Here is an 18,179-nt window from a genome sequence, read left to right on the forward strand (position 1 = left end):
AATCGTTGTCTTGCGAAGCTGCCGCGGTGAGGATTCGGCCGAGAACGCACGAGCTGACTAGCCAAGTCTTTCGGGGCTGAGGCGAGTCCTGCGGGTCTCCATTCTCTGTTCCCGCAGCCTCCCGGGCCCGCCCTCTGCCTGAGAGGTCCTGCAGAGTCTAACCCAAAAAGAGAAATGCTGGGGCGGGGGCCGGCAGTTGCAGTTAACAATTTAGACCAATCAGCCCTCGGCCTCACTTCTCTCGACCAATAGGAAGTGGGCTAGGGCGTAGGGGCGGAAAATGTGGCTACATAAGCAGGCCTCAGAGCCAATCAGTCCTAGGCCTCGTTCCGGTCCGCCAACCGACGGCCTGAGCGGGTCCGGGGGCGGGAGGCCAGAGCAGCTGTCAGGCCGAAGTCCGGCTAGCTACGCGCGGCGGGGTGGCTGGAAGAAGCGCGGCGCCCGGCCGGGCCCTGGAGATGGTCCCCGGCGCCGCGGGCTGGTGTTGTCTCGTGCTCTGGCTCCCCGCGTGCGTCGCGGCCCACGGTGAGCAGCAACGGGCGGGGCTACGCTTCAGGGCGGGGCTGGCGGACCAGTTTGAGCGCGTCCTGGGCCGGGGGCCACGGGTCACCTTGGGGACCCCGCGAATTCGGAGCAAGGCAGGTCCAGACACCGGCACCTGGAGTGGGTGGGTAGTGGTCCCCAGGGACATTAACTGGGCGCGGCCTGAGACTGGGCTGTGAGTCCCCAGCTACCCACGTCGAAGGAAGGCTCCCCCTACCCCCACTAGCGCCGACTTAGGTGGCTGAGGGGGGCGAAGAACAAGGAACACCTAGGGGTACTACAGGCTGGAAATATGTGAGCACTCACATACATAAATGGGACCCTGGAGAATGGAAAGGCTACCCACTCCAGTATTCTGGCCTGGAGAATTCCATGGACTGTATAATCCATGGGGTCGCAAAGAGTCGGACAGGACTGAGCGACTTTCACACTCACACTCACAGGAATACTACAAGCTGGAAATACGTGAGCACTCACATACATAAATGGGACCACATGTTGCTATACGTGGGCTTACACGCACTTAGCACATACGCACACACTAAACCTGTTTGCACCTACACGAGAACATAAACATACACCCATATACATACGTGAGCACATGTGTGTATCTATACTTAATTTACACGGATCAGCGGATACAAAGGCTAGGCAAAGATGTGTAGGGAGGAGGGGAATTTTAGTGCTGATCCAGGAAGGCCTCCTGGGAGTGTATCTCTATTTGACTGGAAGCCTTCACTCCCAGGACAAAAGGCTGTATGTGTAGCCCAGTACCAACCAGTGGACCTCTACCTGGCGGCTGATTAGGATGTAGAAAAGGACAGCTAAAGCCACAGTTGATCCCAGCCCTGACACACAGTAGCGACTTGTGGCAGAAGTTTCCACCCTTTCATGTTACTCAATCTCTCTGGGCTAAGGAAACCAGTCACTTAAGTTCAGGTAAAACATTACACTTAGGTACTAAAGAGATCCACATCCCAGAAAAATCTAGTTGTTCTGGCAGTTCCCTGCTGGAAATAGTTGTTCATTCACTCAACAACCTTTTAGAGCACCAGTTATAGTCTAGCCACTATGTTGGTTAAGGTGGATACAATATGGAATGAAATTACAAACTTAAGTCCTTGTTCTAGTGCAGGAGAGAGACAACAAACAAAAATAATTCCAAATTATGTTAAAAGTGTCATTGGAGACAAAGTACATTTTTGAATGGGCATAAAGGGAGGGCAGTCACAGGGCAGGTTTCTCTGAGAAAGCGATCTGATGGATGAATAGGAGTGAGCCCTATAAAGAGGTAGAGGTGTGGTATGGTGAGGGAACTTACAAGAAGACTTGGAGATGTGAAGAAACTGGAGGCCAGTGTAGTTAGAACACAGGAAGGGAAGAGATGAGGTTGGGGTAGCTGTCAACGGCCAGATCAAGCAGGGCCTTGCAGACTAGAGTTTAGGGCTTTTAAGTGCAAAAGGCAGTCCTTGAAGGGTATTGATGCTCTGGCAGTGGTGACATGATCACATCTGCTTTAAGGTGTTTTAAGGAAATTCCTGGCAGTTGTTAGGGGAATGGACCTTAGGGAGCAAGAATGGAGGCTAAGATAGACCAGTTAAAAAGCTGCATCAGCTAGGACAAGAAATGGTAGTGACTGGATGAGGGGGGAATGGCCGTGGAACCAGATTTTTTTTTTTTTTTTTTTTTTTTACAACAGCTACCACATCTACCACCTTGAAACTCTAAAGTCTGCTTCAGAGCAAAGATGAATTAACCCTCAGAGAGGTAACACTGGAACTCTCAGTCTCCCTGGCTCACCTGTGTAAGCAGCAGCAGCTGTAAACCTCTGGGGTCACTAACTGTCTGCATCAGCTCTATCCTCCCCAGGGCAGAGACCATCTATCCTACCTACTGCGAGGACACAGTTGGCTGAAGCTGGGTCTCTGGGCCCAGACCATAGCCAGCCTGTTGAAGGCATGGGGTCCATGATCTGAACCTGAAACCAGCTTTTCCCCCGGAGGTTTCTCACCTGTACATTTTACCTTTCAGGCTTACGCATCCATGATTATTTGTATTTTCAAGTGCTGAGTCCTGGGGACATACGCTACATCTTCACAGCCACGCCTGCCAAGGACTTTGGTGGTATCTTTGTAAGTTCAGGGAGGCCCCCTCACATCTGATGCTGTCTCCACATTTCCCCCTACTAAGTTGAGGTGACCTTCATCAATTCAGTCAATACCTGAGTGCTGGGACAGAGAAGGGGGCAGAATTCTGCTCTGTCTTCCAGGGGCTATAGAGCCAGGAAGGGAGGGCTTCCGGCTGTTCCTCTGGGTATAATACAGACCTGGGCATCACAGAGGGAAACTGTCTTCTTCTTAGGGACATGAAGTAGTTAAAAAAAAAAAAGCCAAAGGCTCTGCTAGCTCCACTGCTGAACTATTAATACGTGACTCTGGGTCCATAGCAACTTCCCTGTGTCTGTGAAAGGGAGGGTGGAAAAAAAATAAATAAAATAAAGATTTGACACACACAAAAAAAAGGGAGGGTGGGATAAGACAACCAGACAATTGTGAGAATTGAGTAAAAGTGCTCAACTATCCAGCACACAGAAATCACACATTTCCTTCACATTTTGTGAGGAGCTGATATGATGGAATGATCAGCTCGGTCCTAACCCCTCCCCACACTTTCACCTGTTTAAATATCTTTCAGCACACAAGGTATGAGCAGATTCACCTTGTCCCTGCGGAACCTTCAGAGGCCTGCGGGGAACTCAGCAACGGTTTCTTCATCCAGGACCAGATTGCGCTGGTGGAGAGGGGGTAAGGCGCGGACAGGCACAGGCACCAGGGGAGAGTCTGAGATCAGTGTTTGTGGTGATACTTTGAAATAACTGTTTTTAAATAATTCATCTTTTTAAGAGTCTTTTAAGAAATGTCTTAAAATGATCCAGGCCTTTGGCCATTTACTTGTGAGCCTCTATAAAAAAATAATCTTCCATGGTTGGTCCTTCTTGCACCCTCCCAGGGTGGTGGTCTGGGGAGGGGATAGCTAGGACCCTGCCTTTTCTTTGGTCTCATCATCACCTCTTCCAGGGGCTGCTCCTTCCTCTCCAAGACCCGGGTGGTGCAGGAGCACGGCGGGCGGGCAGTGATCATCTCTGACAACGCGGTTGACAATGACAGCTTCTACGTGGAGATGATCCAGGACAGTACCCAGCGCACAGCTGACATCCCCGCCCTCTTCCTGCTCGGCCGAGATGGGTGAGGGGTCCTTGTCTCTGGCTGTATTAGCACCAAACTAGGTGCCACAACTCGGGGAGGTCAAGGGCAATTACTAGTCCCTACCCAGAAGCCTCACCTTGGGGTGCCCTGGTTGGAGGGCCAAAAAAGTCCTCAGGCTCTGGAACTCCCAGAGTAATAGGGACAGTGGGGCATGATGGGGTGCCTAGAAAGTGACCATCACCACCTCTCTCCATGCCCTCCCAGCTACATGATCCGCCGCTCCCTGGAACAGCATGGGCTGCCTTGGGCCATCATTTCCATCCCAGTCAATGTCACCAGCATCCCCACCTTTGAGCTGCTGCAACCGCCCTGGACCTTCTGGTAGAAGAGTTGGTCCCACATTCCAGCCATAAGCAACTCTGGGCTGAGAAGGGAAAATCCAGGAATTCTGCTGTTCAGGATTTGGGGATAGCATTTGGAAACTGGTGGAGCCAGGTAGAGGAAAAGGGCTTGGGCCTTGGCTCAGCTAAAGGAAGCCACACCACTGTCCTTTCCTCCCCTGGGCTCCTAAGGTGTCTCATGCTATGGGAAGAGGCAAGAGCCAGGCCCGGGGGCTGGTGGGCTCGGGTCTGAAACTAAAGGGGCCAACAGCAGGTGGTTTGAGAGCCAGCTGAGACCTGTCACATCCCACCTGGCTCCAGCCTCCCCACCCAGAGTCTTTCACAGCAATTGCTGGAATGGTGTAAGGAGCTGGTGTTTGAGGACTTAATAAACCCTCAGTGACTTTTTAGCAATAAAGCCTCTCATCAGGGTTGCAACTGTGTCCTAGAGTAAAGCACACAGGGGTGGGGTGGGGGGCTTCAAACACTCACTTGGTCCCACGCTCTTGTTTTGAAGGGAGGAAACTGAGGCCCAGAGAGGGTACAAGGCTTGCCCAGGGTCCTTCAGGACCAGTGCTCAGACTGCTAATCCTGGATCCCGACAGCCTCCTGCTCAAGAACTCAGGAAGCGGTGGTTCAGCCCCCGAGGAAAAGCCTCCTCGTTCTGTAGCCTGGTCCTGGGGATCCACACTGGACCTCAGAGGAGCCCTGCTCTTAGACCTGAGAAACGTTTGCACAGCAGATATAGACGAGACGAGGGATGCATCCAAACTGGGGAGCTGGAGCTCCCATCTCCTGCCGTCACCTGCTCTGTCCTATGCATTTTGGGACCATCCACGTGTTGCCTGCTTGTCAAGCCATCCTCCACAAAGCATTCCTGTAAAGGCCTGTCACCATTCATGTTTTATTGAGAACAGTGGGCAGAGGGGGAGGAGGGGGTGCTGGCTGCTCTGAAGAATTAAGAACCCAATAGGCTAGTCAGGCAGATTCCACCTGCTCACGATCCAGGAAAGGGCCCGTGGGGCGGCACCTGGCTTCCCTAGGATCCCTCAGCAGGGGCATGCGGCAGGCCCCTCAGGGAAAGGGGGCAGGAAAGAATTGCGGGTGACAGGTTACAATTTCCACAGCTTCCAACCCAACAGCAAGGGGTGGTGCTAATCTGGGGAGGAGGAGGACAGTCAGGGCTAATCTTGAGTATCCAGCCCAGCTCTTCTAGGTTTCTGGAAGACTTGTGTTCCTCTGTGGAGATCCTAAAGATGGAGATTGAGACCAGGAGAGCCCCTCACTGATGAAAGTTCTAGAAGACTCTAGAACATCCTCAGGGAGCAGAGGCCTTTCACCCCCCAAGTCTCAGCCATGCTGCTAGAGTCCTAAATGGATGAGGGTAAGAGGAGGGGTTGCTGGTCCCCCCATACACCTCCCAAGGGAGGCAGACACCTCTTCCAGACCCTGTGAGGCTAGCCACTGTACCAGGGCCTAGAGGCAAGGCACAAGTACAGAGATTCTGGGGGAGGGGCTGATCTCTATTCCCCGATGTCTAAACGGTAGGTGAGGTGGGGAGAGGGGGGTAATCCCCGTGGTTCAGTCCTCCCCACAGAGTGCCTAAGAGAAGGTGCAGTGGGGCCCAGTTCCCCACTCCTGCCTCTCCAGGCTGTGCCAGTGGTCAGGCTACAACAGTGGGAGGTAGGGAAGTTGGTAAGGGCATCATGGCCCCTGTCTTCTTCAATGGAGTCAGGGTGTTCTCGGGTTGCCACTCTGTTACTGCCCCCCTCCCCCCATACTGAGTTGAGAGGGCTGAAGCCTCAAGCGGATGAGTAAGTGGGGCCATGGGGAAGAACACTGTTAGGCCCTGACCTTGGTTCCAGCCACTTACATCCGAACCTCAGGGGGAAGCCAGTTCTGAGCGGCTCAGTGACAGCGCAGAGCCTGAGCCACGCAGCAGCAGTGTCCGGGCGTGAGGTCCGGCGGGGGGAGAGGGCCTAGGGTCCAGCCTGTCTTATCCTCCGGCAGAAAGAGTGCTGAAATGGGGGGGAAGTGGGCGACAGGAGTGGGGTGTTCCTTCCAAGCCTCTGCTCGGGGGAAAGGCCCCCTCTTCTGTAGGGTCTGGGGTAGGAGTGCTTCCGAGCAGGGTGACATCACACATCAGTCATCTCATCCCCCAGCTCCGCATCTTCCGGCTCTCCCTCCTCCTCCTCTTCCTCCTCCTCCTCCTCAGAGGTCATGTTGGGCTCATCGGCCTCTGCCAGACATTTAGGGCAGGAACAGACGAACAGATAGTTCTCCCTGCAGAGGGCGAGGGGGCATGATGGTGAGGGCAGTCAGGCAGCCACTGGAATGGAGGACCCCAGAGCCCCGCTGCCCACCGCAGCCCCCGCTGGCACCTGAGGATCTTGTGGCGGCTGTGGCGGCTTCGCTCCCGCTGACAGCAGTCTAAGTAGCTGATGCAGATTTCCTAAGGGGCACAAGAGAGGCGGGCCGATGGTCTTTCTAACAGGTGGGATTAGGGCCTCCCCAACCTCTGCCCCGTGTCCAACCATTGCCTCGTCCCCAGGAGCCTGAGCTGCCCTTCAGCAAAAGGGCAGGCCACCCCAATCCATCCCCTTGTGCTCAGAGCAGGGAGGGGACTGTGAGGCTTTGACAGTCTGAACTGGGGGCTATGGTTGGGCCTCAGGCCATGGCCAAGGTCTGTCTGTGGCTGGGGCAGAGGTTATCTTGCTATGAAGCTACTTGCCCTGAAAGAATTTGCAAGCAGGCTCTGTGTACTGCTCTAACAGCCAGGACCCCAAACCACATTAGCAACCCATAGTCCAAGCCACAAAGGGCCATTTCCTGTTTGCTTAGAAGCTGCAGATTCCTTGATCAAAAAGCAGCTGGAGACAAGAACTCAGGCACACAGCGCTCTCTCAAACACTGCTGAGGCTTTCTGGAGTTATTTTTTGAAGTGAGGTGGGGTCAGAGCACACTCAGAGGCAAGACTAAGGTCCTGCAGCATGAAGGGATTCACCCCAACAGCCTGAACCTGGGGCTGGAGCCACTGCTGCTCCTGATTCCTGGAGAGAACTTGCCAGGCCTCCTGCCCACCCACCCCCACAGCTACTTGCCCCCTCACCTCTCCTGCCTTAATATCCTCCAGGGCGGTGACATGCAAAAGGAAGTTGTTTTCTGGGAAGGAGGTCTCTGCATTGGGGACACAGCTGTGGTTGCCTGGGTCATGAGAGGCAGGTAATGAGGATTGTTGACTAAGAAAAATAACAGCCTTAACTGTGCAGAGCCCTGGGCCCCGTCTTTCCTTGTTCTCTGATCCCTGCTAGGGCTGTGCAGGTCCCGGGGCCCCGGTGTCCTGTCTCCCTGTCCAGCGCTCTTTCCTGAAGAGCACAGGCCCAGATGTGCTCCCACATCACTGCCCTGCCCCACCTGCCATGCCTGGCCCTGCTCTTCTCCTCACTGGTCCCCTTGATCCTCAGCTGTTCCCAGTGTCTCACAAAGGGAGGGACAGGGCTGTGAAAGGGATGCCCGTGCCTGAAACTTAACTCAGGCCTGTCTGTTACTGGTAACAGCTGGGAGCCTAGTTTGGGAAAGGTAGTGTCCCCAGAGCCTGGGAGGAAAGGTCTGCGGTGAGGAGAGCAGAGGGTGGGAGGCCGGGATCTCGAAAAACAGTCTGAACTGGCTCTGTCCCTCCATCAGGTGCTGATGAGACTGCCTTCCAGCCTGAGCTCCTCCTGGGTTCTTAGGACACTCAGGACTCACAGGGCAGTGGTGGGGCAAGACCCAGGGTTCCCTGTGCAAGAATCAGAGCTCTGTGCCCTGCCTTAGCACCAGGCCAGCCCACTGGAAAGCATGAGCAGTCCAATAAATGAATGAAAAGTGATATGGGAGACCAAGCGGAAATCCTCAAGCTCAGCCCTAATCCCACTCCCAGACTCAACTACCAGCCCAGAAGGGACCAACAGAGGTGAACTGCAGCGTGAGGCTGCGCCTTCTCAATGCCGGGACTCACAGCAGCTCTGCAGCACAAAGAGGCCAGATCCTTCACAGTTAAGAAACTCGCCAGTTGCTGTAAGACAGTCGTATGCGGATGGTATTACATCCATGTCATAGGTAGGAAAAGGAAAGTAGGCTTATAAGGACAGGCATGGCTCCACTGTCTGCCACCCAGTCACTACCATTTACCTGACAATGCTTCTCTGAGGCACAAGCTTGCTTTCCTATACATGATACCAACGCACGATCTGGCACTCCCCCACCCCCCGCATGAGGCCTCTGCATGGACCACAGGGCCATTTCTCGTGTATGCCCTGCAGACAGGCATGAAGCTTCACACAGGGATTACCTTCCCTAACCATGAACTCAGAGCTCCCTGGGGGAAGACTGTGTCCACCAACTGACTGATGGGGGCTTCCAAAGTCAGGTGAAGCCAAGGCTCCATCTCACCAACCTGCCTCGATGTCCTTGTACAGCTGGTCAATGAAGGCATCCAGCTGCTCACGGTCCTGAGGCTTCAGCTCCAGAGCATCACAGGCATGGACCCACTGGCTCAGGGAGCTGGGGGTCCCAGGCAGCCATGGTTGGAGAGGAGAAAGACCCAGCTCACAGGGCTCTCCACCTCCAAGCAAGTTAAGTCCATTTCTTTCTCCCGAGAGGGGGTGGGGGTGGGGGTTGGTAGGTGTGTCCTTTCCCAACTAAGCGTTCCCAAGAAAGACTTGGTCTGTCTGACCCTCGCCCCTGAGTTTAGTCCAGCATTCTGGCCAGAGTCACACCCTGCCCCACCCTAGTCTTGAAAGGAGCTTGGCTACTTTTCTCAATCTCCCACCCCAGCCCCGAGGGACAAGTCCAAGAGCTCTGGAACATTCTCTCCTAACCTGGTCCCAATTCCTTGGCCATTGGTCCCAACAAGAGCAAAGAGAGACCGGAATCCATCCGGAGTGAACCACTGTGGGGAGAAAGGAGAAGGGCACTCAGTGGGCAGCCACTTGCTCTTCTTCCTGATACAACTCTGTTGAGGAAGCTTGTTGTGAGTCAGTGCCACCCCAACTCCGTAAGACCAGGTCTGCTCTCGCTTAGCTGTCCCAGGCAGACACGCTACCCTGGTTGCTCCCAGAGGGCTGGAGTGACTGGGAGGCCACTGGTTCCACCTTCCCGCACTCACCTGGCTGAGTGCTTCTTCATAAAGCGCCTCTGTGAAGAGTCTCCGCAGTAGCTCCAGCTGACCCTGGGTTAGGGAAAGCAGGGAGAGACCTGCAGCTCTGGGGTTTCCCCTTAGCACCCAGGCAGGGCCCAGAAGACCATGTAAGGGAAGGAAAAGGGTGAGCTCTAAAGACAGCTTTCCCAGGGGGCAAAGGAAAGCCATGGAGTCCTGATCTCCTAAGAGCCTTGGCAGTCTGCTGGTCTTTTCCAACCCAGGGTAGCAAACCCCCAATTCCTATTTTCTAGCACTTATACCAGCACCACCTTCCAGAGCAGCTTGACGCTCCTCTCCTTTCCCCAGATTCAGTGCAGGAAGGCCTGCCCCAAAAGCCCTTTTACACCTGCCTCCCCCTTCAGGCAGCTCCTGCACAGAAGTCTGCTCTCCTCAGGGAGAATGCATAACTCTTTGGTCTGAAGCAAGTGCTCAGTACATGGGCAACTAGAAGTCTGTTTCACCCCACTTCCTAACCTGCAGATTCCCTCAATCCTCCATTTTTCATTACACTTGATTTGCCCACTGCTATCTGATCATGGGGTCCTGCCTCCCATATCAGGGCACCCAGCCCCTCCATCCTTGGTCATCACCCCACTTTGCAATTTTAAGTCCACATTAGGTTATGAAGTTAAACAGCAACAGAAATACAAGTCTCTGAATAGATTTTTGGATCCAGGCGTGAACTTCTTCCTGTGACTGGGAAGGGAGCAAGTGTGAAGCTTCCTCCAGGTAGCCATAGACAGCCCAGGCTACTAGCAGGGGTGGGAGGGTCATGGGGGGAGACCAACCTTGAATTTGTCCCCTAGGAGTTTATGGACAATCTCTTCCTCCTCATTAGCAGTTTTATTACAGAACTGGGAGAAGAGCCTGATCCAGCGATCCTTATCCTTAGCCTGTAGTGAACAAATATACTTCAAGGTCAGGTTGATACATGCCCATGCATGCATGTGCACAGATGGACTCACAGACACCCTCTTTACTGTCATTCCCGCCCTTGTGGGAAGAGTCAGCTGTCATTCCAAAGCCCCCAGCCCTCAGAGAAACACCATCACACATTAGCTTCTAGGTAGACTCTTCCTCCCAGCCCTGCCCACACCCAACCATCTCCCCAGCTGCTGCCAAGCTAGCCAATTCACAACACTTGGGAAAACAGAATGAGGCTGAGGAGCAACAATATTAAAGAAGGGGTCAGAGCAGCTTCTCTTGCTGTACCTAAAGAGATACAATCCTGAAAAGGTGATGCTTATAAATGGCACACATGAACTGCTGCTGCACAGGCAGTCATCTCATAGATCAAAGATCACAGGCAAGATAAGCCCCCCTCCCCCTGCCAGATTTATGGTTAGCCACTCCTAAGGTTTACACGCAAGCAACTCTTCTTTGAGAGGCCCAGAAAGAACTCTGTATCCAAGCCAGAGTCTTAAAGTAAGAAGGAAACTGAAGTCAAGGGTTGAATGAGGCTGGAGTCAGCTTCCTCCGGAAGATCAGGTGGGCTCACCTGTTTTACTGTGGCCACCATCCGGGCCATCAACATGATGCTTGCAGTCTCAGGCGGGTAGTGAACACTCCTGGGGAGAAAGATAAAGGTTTGGCCTAGAAATTCCCTTCCCAGTAGCCGAATTCAGGAAAGCCTGGTCTGACTGCTATAGAGAATCCTTCCTACCAATCCCATTCATAACCAAAGAGGGAAAGCTACTGGCAAGGACAATGGGCAGGATTTTATATCTCTATGGGCTTAATGAGGCTCTTCTGGGAGTGTGTAAAATACTGAGGATGGTGGGGCTGGCAGCTCAGATTTAAGGCAGGGGGAATGTAGGTGAAATGACCTCTGTTTGGCCCTAAGAATGGAGGAAAAATCCAGGCAGTGGTAACTTAAGAAAGATGGCTGCATCTGCTGAGCACCACGAAGACAGGCAAGGAGGGAAGGATAAAGGAGAGAAGAGAGGAAATGCTACCTACCTCCAGGCCTCCTGCAGCTTATTGAGAGGATGCGCGGGGTCATCCTGGGAGGGGCCTGGGCACAGGATCTGATGGTATTGCTCAGCTGCGGCCAGTCGACATTCTGCACTGCAGTACGTCACCTGTCGGGGGAGGTGGTGGTCAGCACCCGAGGATCTGGCCTGGGGTGAGGCACAGACACCTGTGTGGACTCACCTCCTCTAACTTTACTCCTCCCACAAACAGCCCCTGAGCAGCAGTCAGTGGCATTATGGTATTATGAGACGAGGAAGCACTCAGTGCTCTTGGGGCATGTGAGAGGGGCACCTCCCCCAGGCTTTAAAACCATGGGAAGGAGAGATTGCTTCTCAGGGACAGGGAGGGGCCCTGCCAGGCTCCGAGGCAAAGGGCAAGCTCCTAACAAGCCTGTTTTCTGGGCAGTGGGACTGGAACCAGGTGGACGAAACTGGAGTAGTACTCAAGGCTTTTCAATGTCTTCCCTCCACTGGGGGCTCTGAGGGCCATGACCAGGTCCGCCCTCACTCCCGTCTCCCCAGCCAGGACTTCAGCTCAGCCCAGGGCTGCTCACCCGGCAGTGGGGACAGCTCTGGTGCAGGTCTTGGCGCACAGTGCACAGCTCGGGGTGAGGCAGAACCTGGCCTGGTTTCCCGGTCAGTCTCTGGGCGTTTTCCTCTGCCTTCTCCAGTGCCCGAAGACAATGGTCACAGGCTGGGGGAGAGAGCCAGACGTGACAGTGTGTCTCAGAGCAGGGGCTGCATCTGTCCCTTCACAGCAATATCCGCGGGGCTAGGACAGCACCTGGCTCACAGCACATGTTTTAAGGGGTGAGTAAATGAATGACTATGTTAAAGAATGGAACGAATGAATCAATTTCACATGCATTCAAAGATAGATGATACCTTCTTCCCTCTCTGCAGTCCCCACCCCGCCTAGCAGACTCTCCCTGCTTCTCCATGGGACTTAGTCTATGGGGCTCTCCACCCCTCCCCCAAACTGGGCTTTCCCCACATTCTGGAGCTGACTGACCCTCCTTTCACAGATTTTTCTCTAGCCCAGGGGAAGGGTGAAAAAAGCGAGTGGCTGGAAAGCTAAGAGCAGGCTGTTTGTGATCCCTAATGCAGCCTTTTTTCAACAGGGGGCATGTGGTCTCTTCTTGGTAGGGGCTCCACTTTGGCACAGAGCCCTTCAGGATGGCGCTGCATCCACCTGAGTGACAGGCCTCCTCCAGGGTACCCTTTGCAAGAGCTTCTTTGCTACAGGCTCACAGCCCCAGACGGCCTGAGATTAGACAGGGGCATGATTCTCAGGCACAGTTCTCCAAGAGAAGATGTGCTTTCCCTCCCGACACTGGGAGTCCCAGAGACTGTCAGGGATATCTGTGCTCTCCTCCAGGTGCCAAGGCTGCTGGGCACAGCGGCCCTCAGAGTGGGCGAGATGAGCTCACCTCGGTAGCGATAAAGTGCATTCCAGAGAAACTGCGCAGCCACCAGGGGCCGTTCTACGAATATGGTCTCCCCCTTCCGGATCAGCTGTGTGGCAAACAGCCCCTTTCCCTAAAAGGGCAGAGAAGGAATAGGATGGCCATAAGAAGAGGCAGAGGACAGAGCTTCAAGGGCTCCTCACCTCCACGTGCTTCCCTCTTGGCAGAGGCCTCTGTCTCAGGAGGGTCACTCCTGGAGCATCGTCAGCCCGCTTCATAATCACCTCCTCTGGAAATGCAGTTCTACCCTACATTCAGTAGCACATCTTCCAGCCTGTCCAGGGCAGAGGGCCTGGGATGGGAAGAGAGCCACCATGGCAACCATGTTGGACTACCCAGAGGAGCGTTTTTAGCATGGCCAGAGGTTCACAGCAGGCTGGAGCCTCCAGTACTAGCGAGTGATACAGGGCTGCCTTCTGAGTCACCCACGTGCCCCTCCAGGATCCTGGTCATGATGCTGCTCCTCAGGGTTGCAGAGAATCCTACACTGCGGGAGGGGGAGGCCTAGTTTGCGGGAGAATGTGTCCTACTTCCCTGGTCAGCTCGGTACTCACAGTACCTAGCACAGTACCTGGTGCCCAACAAGTTCTCAGGTGCTACACTGGAAGGAATGAGTAACCCTAGCACCAGTCCTAAGCCTAGCTTGCTGTGAAGCGTTGAGCCGACTGCCTTTTTCCATCTGTCTACCATGTGAAAAGCAAGTACTATAATAACACCTACCAGGTAGTTTCCAGGATGTTATGGTGCAGCACAGGTGAGGAAACCCCACGCGCGCCACACTCCTCAAAATGAGGTGATGGACTGGCAGCATGGGGATCGCCTGGGAGATGTTAGAAACACACAATCTCAGGCCCCACGCCAGACCTGCCACATCAGAACCTGCATTTTAACAAGATGCCCAGGTGATTCACATGCATGTTAGTGAGAAGTCCTGGTCTAAAGCACTGCAGACACCGTGTATGGGATGAAAGATGAGAAAACTACTGTTGAATTGCCATCTCTCAAATGTGCTTCCCTGGTGGCTCAGACGGTAAAGTGTCTGTTTACAATGTGGGAGACCCGGGTTCGATCCCTGGGTCAGGAAGATCCTCTGGAGAAGGAAATGGCACCCCACTCCAGTACTCTTGCCTGGAAAATCCCATGGACAGAGGAGCCTGGTAGGCCACAGTCCTTGGGGTCACAAAGAGTTGGACACGACTGAGTGACTTCACTTCACTTCAAATGTACAAAGGGACTCAGGAGACAGTTTTAGAAGCCAGGCAGTGACTGGCCCAGCTGGGCACTTTTGTGCACTCTACACTTAGAGGACTGGTGCCCCTGCCAATTGCCCCAGTAGTGCCAGTGAACTGTCACAAAAAGGAAGAGAAAGAAAATAACTGAGCCACCAGTGAAATGTCCTGTCATGTGGCCTCCTGGGTAGCTCCCCATTTCCTTTGAACACTAGCGCTTTGGCTAGGCAGGGGCACCTCCCCAAATCAGAGCGGCAGGATGTGTAGACCTGAACAGGCCCATGAGCCACAAATCTCAACCCTGTGAATAACTCTGGGAGCTCCAATAGCATGCTAGGGCAACTGGAACAAAATCATTGACAAAGCCATGGATGCAGCTTGGTTGTCTTTCTAGAAGCCCACCTCCATGCTGAGTAACCCCTGGGACCCCAACCTAGCAAAATGAAAACCTGGCCTTCCTCCGTGGGACGCAAAGATATTATGAACAGGGACCCACGCTACTTCTGACAGTCATCAATCTTGATATTGGATAAGCACTAATCTCTTTCTCCCTCTTTCTGGAGGACCAAATGGAGGAAATATTTAGTAATCAATGCAAAGGGAAGAATCAGAGCTGTTCCTCTATGAAACTACACATCCCCAAAACATATGAAGTGTTTCAAGAAAAAAACAGCTCTAATTCATATTATCAAGAAGCCTGGAGAGGAATGAATCTGAACCTGAATGTAAAGGGTACAAACTATGCAGTTATTTGCAATTTGAAAAGTAAGCTTGTGTTTTTTTTTTTTTTTTAAAGATTGTACAATAAAAATTTAAGACTCTAGTAAATAAATTCTTTATTAAATTATTTTCTAGAAAAATATCAATTGCCAAAAGTGAATTGAACAGGAAGGAAGCCAAGACAGACTAACAAGCAACACCAACACCTGCCTGATGTGTACTAGTATAGCATCTTGGTTGACATTTATCATATTTGATTAGGTTTCTGTTGTGACCAGTCATATCCCTGGCATAGCAATTGGCAAAATTTTGAAAATCATTCTTGCCAATATCCATAGAGGCAACACAGAAAGTGGTCAAAAACCTCCCCCACATGAGGCCCCCAGTCTATATGGTTTCATAAATCCGCTCTCTTGAACCAAAGAAGTAATTCTTATGCTATTTAAACCATTCAATAACAGAGGGGAAAAAATGGAAAGTTTCTCTATTTTACAAAACAAACAAAAAACCAAGTATAACTCTGATGTGGTAACCTGAGGAAGATACCATAAAGGAAAAAGAAAAATCACAAACCAATCCCACTTGATGAATACAGATGCAAAAAGGATAAGCCATCTTGTCACCAAGTCTGGGTACATGATTCTTCTGCAGCAGCACATAAGCTGCGGGCATAGAGAGGGAAGCCAGCTCCTTCTTCCAGACCTGGGGTTTTGATGGAAGGCTAGAACAGGACAAATGGGCAAGGAGAGTGGCTGAAGTGATGTAAGAGAGAAGTTAAAAAAAAAAGGAGGAGGTTCAGAGACGTGAGCAAAGTGAAAGTAAAGGTGAATATCTCTGCTTGCTAGGAGTGATGGAACTGAAACACCATCAAACTGTGAGCCAATGAGAGCACTGCAGGCCTTGGGGTGGAGATGGAGTTGTGGGCAGTGAGGAGCCCAAGGACACAGGGGAGTTGATTTACCACGTTAAGAGAGGAATGCTCCAGACGCCTCTGGAGTGGAAAGAGGACAATGGAAGGTTAGGTTGGGGATCTGTGTGAATACCATGATGCTGAGAGCAGGAGCCAGATGACTAGAAGGCTGACATCCAGGGCAAGGAGCAAGGATACACACTGCCATTACAAATGATAAATTATTCAACCTCATTAGTAAAGAAATACAAATGAGAACAAAGCAGTATCATTTTGCACATATCAACTAATAAAGATAACCAAGAAAGAAAATACTTCGTGCTGGTGAGAAGAAAATGATGTGTGCACAGACACTGAGCTTCACCATCTTTGACCTCAGGGATGGAAAACAAGATACAGTATAAAGATCCATAAACGAACAGTTGTTGAGTGAACAGCGGTCCTCCCATGAAAGACTATTACTCAACTCTTAAAAATTAATACCTAAAAGGATTATTGATACTGAAATACATACTGCTGCATCAGAAAGCAGCCTAAAAATATAACTTTAATCTGCACATATTTGTACAAATACAAGATTATGAGTGTTTTACCTTTCCTTTCCTTACATGCACTTTCGAATTTTTTCTACACTGAACTTTAAAACACGATAGTAAAACAAAATGTCATCCTCTTGATTTAAACCTTTCAATGTTACCACGGGCTTCGGTCCAAATTCCTTAGCACTCCAAGACCCTTTGTGAAGTGTCCTGGCCTCTCTCCTCAATCCCCCCACCCAAATCTCACTCAGAAAGTTCCTTGATGGCCCACGCTTTTTAGTACCGCAGCTCCCTCTGCCCGGCACGTCCCGCCCAACAGCTCCCAGGATCCAGCAGCAATATCCCCCGGCCTGGGGCTCCCCAGCCCAGCTAGCAGAAAGGCCAGGTTCCAGGGGAGGATAGGGAGCGCATGAAGACTCCGCGGGCCCCAGGCCACCGCGTGATCGCCCTGGAAGCCTGCACGCGGGGACCGACAAGGAGCCCCCGGGCCGCGAGCCGGGGCCGGACAGCAGTGTCCAAGCGGCAGAGGACCCTCTAAGCTGCAGGCATAGGGTCCCACGGGGCTGTCTCCAAGGACGGGCTAGGTGGGGAACCCCGGCACGATTCGCCGCGGCCTCACCTTGGCGCTGCTCACGAAGCGGACTTCCACCGCGATCCGGGCCGGGCCCGCCACGCCCACGCAGAAGGAGAACACGTCGCACATGGAGGCCGCCATCTTGGGCGTACCTCCGCCTTCTGACCTTTGATCCAGCCTCGACCCGGGAGGCCCCGCCCCCGAAGGCCCCGCCCTCAGCGTGCGTGTCCGTGAGGCCGCGCGGGTTTTTGCACGAGTTTTTGAGCGATGTGCGTGTAGGTCTAGTGGTCTTTGTGCTTTTACATCTGTGCAGTTTTGCCTGTATTTCCGTGGCCATACCAGAGTTTGTGTGTGTCGTTTTGATGTGTGTATCTGTGTCTGAATTCCTGTTTGTTTCTGTTGTCTCTGCCTCTCAGTGGCCTGTCTTGTCAGTCGCTGTTTGGACTCAGCCTAAGGGGAAGAGCTAGCTTACCACTCTTAGCCAGCCTACAAAGTCCAGCGTAAGATTTCATATTTCCCCAGGCACTCTGGCAGGGGGCAGACAGTCCTGTGAAAGATCGAGCTGGAAGTGTGTCTTACTCAGACGCTGCAGGGGCATAGGGACCTTGTAGCCTGGGGGGTGCTGGAGGGTCTAAGGACCATGAAGTTGTATGCAGAAGTGAGTCTGCATATGCAGACTGTCCTGACTATGGGAGAGGGATCTGGTCTCTTGCTCAGTACTGACCTGTAGCATCTGTCCCCACAGCCAGGCCTGACCCCCGTCTCTCATTTTGTTCCCTCCTCCCATTGATCCTGTGCTACTTGACATAAGACCTGTGTCTACATCTGCTGTGGTCTCATGGTGACATTTAGGGACTGGATAGAGCCGGGTAACTGCTGAATAGGTAACTGACAGGTGATTTTTTAAAAACGGGAGCTAACGTTTCCTGGAAGAGGCACCTGCCGCTGTGTTCCTTTGATAGAGTTGACTGGATCCAGCTTTAGGAAGGATTTAGTGGAAGACAGGAACAGAAGGTTCTTGAAGCTGGATCGTGGCCTCCCCGCCCCCTCCAGCTGCAGCCTGGTATTCTCGAGACGGTGGTCCACTGCCTCAGGGACAGATGGTTTTCCAAGGACCGCTGCTCCCCGCCTTTTCTCCCTCCAAGAGCTCTGAAGAGCAGCGTGGACCGTGCCCTCTCTCGCCACCAGGTGGCAGGGCACAGCTCCTTCCACCAGCTCATCTCAACACCCAGAAGTCATCCTGTATTCTAAGGGAGTACCCTCAACAGAGGCCCACCAGGAAATGTGAAGTGCTAGAGAAATTAGCTCTGGAAATGTTGGTGGCAGACTCCACGAGGGGAGGCTATAACATACACTTATTGGAGAGAACGGAGTGGTTCCCGGGAAGGAATGGAAGCCATGAGAACTGGTTGTGAAGGGGTTGGGGTAATAATACAGCAGAGTTCATGGCAAAATGCCAG

General features: G+C 52.6%; 2 protein-coding genes across 5 annotated transcripts; one reads left to right on the forward strand and one right to left on the reverse strand.

Annotated features, from left to right (window-relative positions):
- The first annotated feature begins 313 nt into the window (after positions 1-313).
- Positions 314-11,289, forward strand: PRADC1 (protease associated domain containing 1). Of its 2 annotated transcripts, none has more exons than XM_055539654.1 (5): positions 314-525; positions 2,575-2,675; positions 3,238-3,347; positions 3,621-3,788; positions 4,647-11,289. In XM_055539654.1, exons 1-5 carry the CDS (start codon positions 459-461, stop codon positions 5,038-5,040), a joined length of 840 nt encoding a protein of 279 aa, XP_055395629.1. In that variant the 5' UTR covers positions 314-458; the 3' UTR covers positions 5,041-11,289. The 2 variants fall into 2 exon arrangements, with proteins under 2 accessions (XP_055395629.1, XP_055395630.1); XM_055539655.1 differs by lacking the exon at positions 4,647-11,289 and adding an exon at positions 4,014-4,567 and having other exon boundaries at positions 335-525.
- SMYD5 (SMYD family member 5) lies at positions 5,015-17,568 on the reverse strand. 3 transcript variants are annotated; one of them, XR_008700152.1, is made up of 14 exons: positions 16,765-17,568; positions 12,712-12,820; positions 11,836-11,975; positions 11,268-11,389; positions 10,807-10,876; positions 10,097-10,201; positions 9,276-9,338; positions 8,989-9,059; positions 8,565-8,671; positions 8,127-8,183; positions 7,239-7,333; positions 6,511-6,581; positions 6,003-6,412; positions 5,015-5,379 (listed from the first exon to the last, which is right to left on the reverse strand). XR_008700152.1 is itself a non-coding variant. In XM_055539652.1 (13 exons), the coding sequence occupies exons 1-13, from the start codon at positions 16,858-16,860 to the stop codon at positions 6,265-6,267; spliced, it is 1,254 nt and encodes a 417-aa protein (XP_055395627.1). In that variant the 5' UTR covers positions 16,861-17,568; the 3' UTR covers positions 5,015-6,264. The 3 variants fall into 3 exon arrangements, 2 of the variants coding, with proteins under 2 accessions (XP_055395627.1, XP_055395628.1); XM_055539652.1 differs by having other exon boundaries at positions 5,015-6,412; XM_055539653.1 differs by lacking the exon at positions 8,127-8,183 and having other exon boundaries at positions 5,015-6,412.
- Positions 17,569-18,179: the final 611 nt, after the last annotated feature.

The sequence above is a fragment of the Bubalus kerabau genome, chromosome 11 (genome assembly GCF_029407905.1).
Source record: "Bubalus kerabau isolate K-KA32 ecotype Philippines breed swamp buffalo chromosome 11, PCC_UOA_SB_1v2, whole genome shotgun sequence".
In the NCBI taxonomy this organism is placed as follows: Eukaryota; Metazoa; Chordata; class Mammalia; order Artiodactyla; family Bovidae; genus Bubalus; species Bubalus kerabau.